We start from the raw sequence: 10302 nt of genomic DNA, 5'->3' as shown, positions 1-10302 counted from the left end.
AGTTCTTTGAAAACATTACCAAATGATGGGAATTATTTGCATATTCTGAGTTAGTTGGATAAGTGTTATTGTATGTATATTATGTTTTAAAATAAATAATTTATTATTCAAAGCTGTTTTAAGGATTTTTAAGCAGGCTTGCAATTGCTCATTACAGCTAAAATGCTATTTTTCGTAATTATGAAACAATGAGATACCACAGACAAACAGACATAACACATTAAATACTTTTCAATTTAAAACATCGTTGCTAAAACACTACCGCCATCTGTTGAGTATACTGTGATGGGTAGTACGCTGAACAGATGGCGGTAGCATAGAGGTAACTCTAAGACCACTGGGTCCCGAAGACAATCATTATTATTTTTGGCTCACTCAGTACCAGAACAACGGTCCCAAGCAGTCCCAAGCTATTTCACTCACCCCTGCATGTTCTGCATGAATCCACACACCCCTGATGTTATCTGTCAAACTTTCATAGCGAATCAAAACAAACATAGTGTAGTAATAGAATTTCAACTAGAATAGGGTACGTTAATCGTTTGCTTGGGACCAATAGGCTACTAAAGTGGTGAGCCAATTTAAAATCGTTAGTTTCGTATTGATTGTTGGCGGTAGTGTGTAAACGTCAAACGCAAGGGTTATTGACTATGCGCGCTACAGGTGGCGGTATTACCAACTAAAACATTTAAATTGACCGTTAAATGCGTGTTCGATGAACAAATTGCCAGTGTTATGTCTGTTTCTCTGTGGAGATACTATAATCACAGACAAACAGACGTAACTCTTAGAAAAACTTGTTCTTGAAAACATAGTATCTCAAAACATATAACCTCAGTAACGACATCTCTCTGGCTTCTCGCGGAAAACAAGCTTGCTCGCTAACTCGTAAACAATATTGCATAGAATTTCTATAGAATATATAGAGACGTCAAAATGATCCGATGCCAGCGCTGCGGCGAGTAGTTCGCGGAACAGATAATATTCAAATCAACCGTTAAATGCATGAACGAAGATACACAATGAAGGGTTACGTCCGTTTGTCTGTGCTATAATGATAATTTTTATTTGTAGGATGCAAGAAAAGGTGGTAAAGTTTATGTATGACATATCAAATTTGTCAATTTTGCTTTCAGAAGGTCACAACTAGCGATTAGCTGTAACGATGAGCAACGCGATGAGCGAGCAATCAGCGATCATAAAATCGCTAGTTGTGACCTTCTGAAAGCAAAATTGACAAATTTTATGTATCATACACAAACTTTACCACCGCTTCTTGGATCCTACAAATAAAAATTACCATTATAATATCTCATTGTTTCATAATTACGAAAAATAGCATTTTAGCTGTAATGAGCAATTGCAAGCCTGTTTTTAAGGAATAATGATAATGGGTTGTTCTGGTTGCTCGGAATGTTTGTCTCAACATGCAACTGCACAGATGTTAATTCCGACAGATGAAACCAAAGATGAATACTAAGATGAAACTGTCGGAAGAAAAACTTTCTATTTTAGTGTCCTCTTTCACGGTCCCTTTCCTCCAATGAATACCCCCCGTATTCAAGGTAATTTTGTGGTTTTGCTGCCCCCTCGACAGAGATGAAATTTCGCGCTCGTTTTTATCAAAACAAACACACCAAAATCAGAGGTGTCCGATTTTTTAATTACTCGATTAACAACTAATCGATTTTTTTTTGTTCGCTGTGCTGCCATATTTCCATCAATGAGAGTGTAGCACATGTTTGAAACGATCGGTGATGATCCTCTGGAGAAGTTAATGCTTATATCGGCATGATATAACCGATTACAAATATTTTACTTCTCGGTTCGTTAATCGATTAATCGATAATTCGAATGAAAATCGGCCATCACTAGATTAATGTGAAACGTCATTTCAAATATATGAAACGTACATAAATAATGATACAATTTGAAAGGGACCGGGGCTCATCACAAATTACGTCCACACGGTAACTGAAATAAACACGAGTGTTCACCGGTTGGATGAAACTGTCGGAAGAAAAACTTTCTATTTTAGTGTCCTCTTTCACGGTCTGTTTCATCCAATGAATACCCCCCGTATTCAAGGTAATTTTTTGGTTTTGCTGCCCCCTTGATAGAGATGAAATTTTGCGCTCATTTTTATCAAAACAAACACCAAAATCAGAGATGTCCAATTTTTTAATTACTCGATTAACAACTAATCGATTATTTTTTGTTCGCTGTGCTGCCATTTTTCAACCAATGAGAGTGCAGCACATGTTTGAAACGATCGGTGGTGATGATCCTATGGAGATGTTAATGCTTATATCGGCACGATATAACCATATATTTTACTTTTCGGTTCGTTAATCGATTAATCAATTATTCGAATGAAAATCGGCCATCACTAGATGAATGTGAAACGTCATTTCAAATATAAGGACCGTACATAAATAATGATACAATTTGAAAGGGACCGGGGCTAATCACAAATTACGTCCCCACGGTAACTGTCACGAGTGTTCACCGGTTGACTGCACTTCTGAATAATTTTATTGGACTGCAGACTGCATCATAACTGTACTATTTTCAAATACACTTTCTGTTCATGCTTTGTAATGGATTAAATCAGCCACAAAATTGTTGTCCACGGAATGTCAGACTATAATATCGAGGGTAAATTATTCGACTTCAGTGCGTGGCACTGTTTTTGAAAGTGTAATGTCGTGCGCATAACTGTTGGAGCCTTAACAACAAGCCTGCATTAGTTTATCGGTATGCTAATGCGCTTCATCGGAAGTTTTCATCTCAATGAGTAATTCCCCTATAAATGGAGTTCGCTGAGAATCGATGTAGAACGGTTGTGTTTTTTTCCACTGCGTGCTTTTATGTTTTTATAGTTTGAGCTACTTTTGTGCTGGCATCTTAATGAAATGTGATGCTCGTTATCGATTTTTCTTATGAATTTCTTTCGAAAATTAAAGAAATTTAAAGAAATGGTTAGTCGGGATGTATAAGATTATCGGTACAGTTGAAAACCGGAGAGCCACACACGCAACAATCGATTTTACGCTTGTTCTGTACGTTGAATATAGTGTCGGACATAGAGGGCTCTATTCGCACAATGATACACTATAATGCGCACTGGGTCCGACGTTATGTTTAACGTACAGAACGAGAATAAAATCGAATGTCGCGTGTGGGGTTTTCCGGTGCCAAACTTGACTGGCAATATAGAACAATTGTGTGACAAATGAGGGGTTGGGGGTATTACAAAATCCAATTTTTGCGTCACATAATATCTGAACGGGCCCTTAAAATTGAAACGTTACACTGAAAACTAATCTTATTCAGAGAGTGAGTCACACTTTTCCCATTTTTCGTATGATAAATTTCTAAAAAAAAATGATACTCATAAAAATTTCTCCATACAAATGAGTAAAAGTCATTCGACAGCCATTACTCATATTCATCGGACCTGTGCTCGTTCTACTCTGCTTAACTTGGTGAAATATTGCAGCGAAAATGAGTGTAGTTCGTAAAAACCGAGGGGGGCGACACATCTAAATCTCAATTCTAGATGCTCAAAAAATCTCACACTAGCCAATAAATCTTTGAAAAATCTTCTTTCATTTCTCGCATCTACTTGCATCGCGCATCATCTTTTTGCAGGAAATCTTCAAAATCGTGATAAATCTTCTTTCTATCTACTCAGCGTACGCGCAGCTAGCCACAGCAAAACACAATATTTCCTGCATCGTAGATAGAGTCGTCCCCCTCGGTAAAAACCAAGTACCCGGCAAGATGACAGATAACCTTAGTTTCACGTACCCACTTGCAAATAGTAGATGTCGCCACACATCATAAACAAAGGGATTGTCCTTCACCGCCGCAACAACATTTCTCTATGGGGATTCAACTTTTTGTTTCTCCATGTGTGGATGTCAAACAACAGGCTAAAATGCTATATGATAAGAGCGAATTTATTATTTTCGTGGTGAAATGAAATAATCCAAACAAATTGAAACCGATTGATGGAGGTTCATTTTCTTATATAATCAAATGACAATAAAAATACTTTGTTGTCTTCTAATTTGTTTTGCTCTTGAATATAATCAGCCTACAGATTTTTTTGATCATAGTGGTGCGATAAAGGCTTGCCATGGGCCGTATGAATAAACAAAATTTTACTTTCCTGTGTTTCTCTATTCTTGTGTTCTTGTGTATTCTTCTAACATGCAAGACTTCTGAAACTAAACTGAAAACACTCATTAATCACCACAAATATTTCAACGTTGGAAGATATTCCATACGGCTTGAACATAGAATCACAGACAAACAAACATAACACTGGCAATTTGTTCATCGAACACGCATTTAACGGTCAATTTAAATGTTTTAGTTGGTAATACCGCCACCTGTAGCGCGCATAGTCAATAACCCTTGCGTTTGACGTTTACACACTACCGCCATCTGTTCAGCGTACTACCCATCACAGTATACTCAACAGATGGCGGTAGTGTTTTAGCAACGATGTTTTAAATTGAAAAGTATTCAATGTGTTATGTCTGTTTGTCTGTGATAGAATCCTAATGAGCATCTGCAATATTCATCAACATGTTTTTTTAACTATCAGGACTTCTTTTTAAGCAGGATGCAGTAAAAAATCATCGCAATATCTTGATAAAATTGTGCATCGATTGTTATTTAAAACTCCGGCTTGAGGAATATGCCAAAAACATTGGAAGTATTCAGAATTCTATCCGCAAAAAACTTACAAAACTGATTATATTTCGCGGTGAGTAGTAGTTTGCTGGGTGATGAGGAACATTTTGTAGATCCATTTAAAATTGAAGAAATACATATAATTAAATGAATTAAATCAAATGAGGGTCTCACAAAAAATATTTATAATGAGCTTCTAAAACGAATAAATTAAAGTGATTATCTTGTGTTGCACCCATCCGTATCATTAACGTTATTCCTCACCAAACTTGAAGTCTCAAGAAACAGATGAGTTGGCAGCTTTGTTTATATATTTGTCGATTCAATTTTGGAATCGGTAAAGTAGAATTCGATGAAGTATAATATTGTACAGCATTTGGAGTGCAAAGCTATTGATACCACCATGTGAAGCCCATAGATTCCAAGTGTGTCACAATTCGAACCAATAGTATTTAGGCATGGTTCACAGCATAAGATTCACACAAAAAATGGATGTGTTTCACAATAAGTGCAGAATTAAGTGTGAGATACATGATGATGACGTGTGGGATTTTTTGAGAGTAACGTCGCGTGTGTGATTTGGTGCGACAATAAAATGAATTTTAAACTTTAGTTTTGTTTACCGGACATCATTTCTGCATTCGCCCTTTTCAGATAACACTTCTGAAATTTGTGAATTTGACAGAACCACCAGCACCTACCAGCACCAAATTGTCGGGGTACACTGGCAATGTACTGGAGCTGTCAAGTTGCCTCCGACTTGGTAAAAACACACTTGTTGTTAACTTCAGTGTCCTTCCAGTTCGTCCCAATACGGGAAAAGTGCAAAAATTCTTCGGGAAAAATAGTAAGCTTCAATATTTGGACGTTAGATGCATTCAGTTTCATAACGTCCGAAATTGTGTTTTTATTGAGATGATTGATAATGAAGTTTATTTGTTTATTTGTTTATTTGTTATGGTTGCATCAACAGACTAGAAATAGTCCCAATGATGTGTTGTAAAAAAGTACAGATTATACAGACGACATACATATACTACAGTTACTACAGTTACAAACGAAAATAACTTGGAAAGCATTGTCAAGTTACTAAAAATTTATAAGTCTTAAATTTTACACTTAGCTGTTGGGTATCAAGCGCCTTCGGTCAGCAAAAAAGGCAGAGAATCTTCGGCGACACACGACGCCTTTGCGCTATGAAAAGGCGCACAACCATAAACACGCGTTCCTCTGTGCGAAGAGTGAGTTGTTCGACTTTTGCGAATGCGACTCGAAAGCGCCATTCCATCATACATCACGGTCGACAACGAAACAACGTTGGTAACGTACGACAAGCAACGAAAAACGTGCCGCCATTGTGGCCGAGCAGAACATCCCAAACAGAATTTTTTGAATGTAGCCACATCGAACAATAGCACCGCTCCAGCAGCTCCACCAACCGAGGAGGTACCCAACAAAAAATTTGAGCTGGTTAACTGTTGATTAAGCCACTTTTTAGCTTAAAACGCATATTTTTGAGTTAATAAGCTCTTAATTAGCTTCCAATGTTTGTTGGGTATTCAGTCTCGCTGATTTTCCGTCGATGGATATCGAACAAAACCAGCCAACGACATCGGTCTCAGTAGAAGAACAACAGCGAAACACCGACAATCAAACCGAGGATCATCACACTTCAAACGTTAAAAGTAACAACGAAAACTCTAGCTCCAGGTCATCAAACGGCGATCAAACGCCACAAATGATTTCATTGAAAATACCAACAAACGCTGGCTGTCGAAGCACAAGGAGAACGAAAAAAAAGAAAGTTCGTGCTGATCAGTGCACCCATAGAAGACTGGTCAGTAAACAGATCGTTTAGATGAATATAATGCAAAAATAAAAGCGGAAAGGGATTATAAAATTAATTATAAATAATGGTCATCGGCCCAAAAAGAGTAAAAGCGACTCACAACCGATTGAAAGTGGCTCACTCTCTGAGTTAATTTCGTTTTCAGTGTACCGCTGAATTCAGCACGCAGCCATGCGTTGAGTTTGGCGAATTGCCCCCTTCATATATAGTTTATAGACGACGCCTTTTGCAAATACATTTGACACATCATCTCAAAACAACGCGCTTCGGTTTTCGGGTTTCTGGCCGCTACTTGTTTACGTTGTTGTTTTGGGACAAATTATTGGAAAATTATCTCGATTCTACATTTAATTAGTAAAAAAATATGAGCGCAATGGAGGAGGAATACGAAGAGGAAGGATGGATTAACCGGAACAATCAACCTGGCGAAGAAGAGGTATGTTGTGACTCCCTCAAAATGTGTGTGTCGCCCGCTGTTTCCTCCAGTTGTTTACGTTTGATAGCTAATATTTTTGTTCCTCCTTTAATGTTAAATTAACTTCCAGGCTGATGGACACGAAGAACCCCTGGAAAATCCCCAGGAAGTGCTCAACGAATGCTTGGGGAAATTTGCCACTTCCGATTACATTATGGAACCGGGAATTTTCACCCAGCTGAAACGGTACTTCCAAGCGGGTGGTACTCCGGAACAAGTAATCAACCAACTCTCAGCTAACTATACCGCGGTTGCTCAGATGGCCAATCTCCTGGCGGAATGGTTGATATTGGCTGGAGTTCGCGTTACCGATGTACAGGCAATGGTTGAAAACCATCTCAAGGACATGATTCTCAAAACGTTCGATCCGAAGAAGGCAGATAAAATTTTCACCGAAGAAGGTGAAACACCAGCCTGGTTGACGGAAATGATTGAACACCATACATGGCGGTCTTTGATCTACAGGCTAGCTGAGGAATATCCGGATTGTCTTATGTTGAATTTCACCATCAAACTTATCTCGGATGCCGGATTTCAGAGCGAAATTACTTCAATTTCCACGGCAGCCCAGCAGATTGAAGTATTCTCAAGGGTGCTGAAGACGGCGATTGCTAAATTTCTGAACCATCCAGACGATTGGCAATCTGCTATCCACGAATGTGCCAAAATGGTATGTCACGGCCAGCATACGTACGTTTATAGCCAAGTGTTGGTTCAAGTTCTATCGCAAGAACCCAAAGGAGGATTCATTATGAAGCGCTTGGCTCAGGAAATCACGAAATATGCATCGAAAAAGTAGGTTTATCAACTTGTCATTTTATGCATTCAATTATATTAATGGTCCTCCTTTCATAGCAATCATAATGTAACACCTATTACGATGGCCCTAAATGGTTCTGCTCGGCATCCACAAGCTTGTGAAGCTCTTACTTCCATGCTTACTAGAAATGCCCTCAATCCGGCTGATATAACGGTCTTGTACCGGAACTATTCCTCCCTGGAAGCACCACCGATCGACCTGATCCGTAATCCTCAATTTTTGGATTTACTGGTCGATTCGCTATTTAAAGTAGGCGTCAAAATTAATCAAGAACACAAATCCAAGTACATTTATCTGTTGGCCTATGCGGCGAGTGTATGTGAAACATCCGCGAAAAAAGGGCAACCCAAAGGCCATCGGAATATAAACAAGGATGAACTGAAGCCAACTATCCAGGTAAGTTATTTATTAGTGTATCATGAATTGTTTCTATATTTTCCAACATCCTAGGCAGTGGAAAAGGTGCACACCATCTGCAATGTGAATCGTGGTTCTACTGAACTGATCGCTGAAATAGCCACCTTGTACAATTGCATCCGCTTCCCGGTGGTTGGAGTGGGTGTAATTCGATGGGTCGAAAATACCGTTACAGAACCTTCCTATTTTAAACTGTGCACTGAGAGTTGTCCCCTTCACCTGGCCCTGCTGGACGAAGTCGCTCAGGTTCATTCGTCGTTACACGATCAAATCCTTCGGCTGCTGATACAACTGTTTGAATCAAAACAAGATGAGCTGGAAATTCTCGTGCAGCTGGAAATGAAAAAAATGTTGCTCGATCGTATGGTCAACCTGTTGACCAGGGGATGTGTGGTTCCAGTCGTGAAATACATCCGTCAGTGTTGCACCCGGGGAGACACCGATATCTCGTTGATACGTTATTTTGTCACCGAAGTGCTCGAAACGATAACGCACCCGTACTCGCCAGAGTTTGTGCAATTATTTTTGCCCATGGTGGAAAACGAAGAAATTACGGGATCGATGCGCGGAGAAGGTGATAACGATCCAGTTTCGGAGTTCATCGTGCATTGTAAAGCACATTACACGACTATTTAGATCAAGGTAGGTAAGCGTATTGAAAATGATGGTAGTCGTATGAATTTGGAATATAGTATAGGGAATTCGAGCTGCACATTTCACTCCATCCGAACGCATTGTAGGAATTGTCTGTCGATAACTATTTGTGATGTTACCTAACTGGTTACAGTTACAGATAATATATATATTATGTATAAATTTCCTCTAAAGTTAACAGCGATATAAATGTGGAGAAACTTAGGCGTTCACCTTGTTGTCCACCTAAAATATTCACAAGTATTTTCAGCTATCAAGAGTTTTTATTTAGTTTTTATCTGCTGTTCGAAGAAGTCGTCTCCACTGTACTCGATCCATGGCCACACTTCGCCAGTCTCGTAGTCTGCGAAGGGTCCGCAGGTTGCCTTCTTTTTGGTCAATCCAACTTGCCCGCTGCGCGCCTCTTCTTCTTTCTTCGTGTTCCAGTTGAGTCGCTTTCGAGAACCATTTTCACTGGGTCGTTGTGCGGCATTCTTACGACGTGCCCAGCCCACCGTAGTCTGCCAATTTTTGCAATGTGCAATTCGTGGTTCATTCGCCTCCTCCAGGCTCCGTCATCCATCTGCATACCACCGTAGCTGGTACGCAACACCTTCCGTTCGAAAACACCAAGGGCGCGTTGGTCCTCCTCGAGCTTAGTCCAGTTGTTGTGGCCGTAGAGGACCACCGGTCTAATCAGCGTTTTGTAGATAGTCAACTTCGTCGAATTTTATTCGATCGTAGGGTTCTTGGATTTTCTCTGCCGGTATTATTTTCGGCGGTCACCAGTGAGCCCAAATACACGGATTCGACGACCACTTCGATTTCGTCACCGTCAATCTGAACTCGGGGTGGAAGGCTAACATTGTCTTCCCTAGAACCTCGTCCTCTCAAGTATTTCGTCATCGTCTCAAAGTTCCGTGCCATGATATCGATGTCATCGGTGAAGCCAAGAAGCTGGATGGTCTTCCTGAAGATCGTGCCATTCTCGTCTATCCCAGCTCTTCTGATCACACTTTCTAACGCGATGTTAAATAGCAGACACGAAAATGTGAAGTTCTTTTGACACCTGCAATTCTAGGAACTTCGTAAAAGTTCCTGCAGTTTTTCGGAAGATAATAAAACCGCTTTAATGTTCCTTAAAGCATCCAGTAAGTTCCCCATATTTAGAGACTGTTAACCCCATATTTACAAACAAAATTAGAACATGTAGGCATCGATTGTAATATCAGATCCTACGCACTGCAAGAAGAATGATCAATCTTGAAATAAATTCACGCTAAAAAAATTGAGAATAGTGACTAATTACAAGAAAAAGTGACTTTAGGGACTTTGCCTTGAAAAAAGAGTATTCTAGTAGTGGCTTGAAAAAAGTGACCAAGTCATCCAAAAGTGACTCAC

The 10302-nt window shown here is 39.5% G+C and overlaps 1 protein-coding gene across 1 annotated transcript; it reads left to right on the top strand.

Moving 5' to 3' along the window:
* Nucleotides 1-6855: 6855 nt before the first annotated feature.
* On the top strand, nucleotides 6856-8974 carry LOC135714190 (negative elongation factor D-like). The gene is made up of 4 exons (XM_065237495.1): nucleotides 6856-6992; nucleotides 7102-7826; nucleotides 7887-8247; nucleotides 8302-8974. Exons 1-4 carry the CDS (start codon nucleotides 6921-6923, stop codon nucleotides 8902-8904), a joined length of 1761 nt encoding a protein of 586 aa, XP_065093567.1. The 5' UTR covers nucleotides 6856-6920; the 3' UTR covers nucleotides 8905-8974.
* The last annotated feature ends 1328 nt before the right edge of the window (nucleotides 8975-10302 follow it).

Source organism: Ochlerotatus camptorhynchus, unplaced genomic scaffold (assembly GCF_037179485.1).
Source record: "Ochlerotatus camptorhynchus isolate MF236.1 unplaced genomic scaffold, CSIRO-AGI_Acam_v1.1 ptg000626l, whole genome shotgun sequence".
Classification (NCBI taxonomy): domain Eukaryota; kingdom Metazoa; phylum Arthropoda; class Insecta; order Diptera; family Culicidae; genus Ochlerotatus; species Ochlerotatus camptorhynchus.
This window is presented reverse-complemented; position numbering and strand designations above follow the sequence as displayed.

Bases quoted from the DNA above. Each gene is read 5' to 3' on its own strand.
- LOC135714190 (XM_065237495.1), top strand. From the start codon at position 6,921: ATGAGCGCAATGGAGGAGGAATACGAAGAGGAAGGATGGATTAACCGG. The intron at 6,993-7,101 runs GTATGTTGTGAC...ATTAACTTCCAG, and splicing joins ATCAACCTGGCGAAGAAGAG to GCTGATGGACACGAAGAACC. The intron at 7,827-7,886 runs GTAGGTTTATCA...CTCCTTTCATAG, and splicing joins ACGAAATATGCATCGAAAAA to CAATCATAATGTAACACCTA.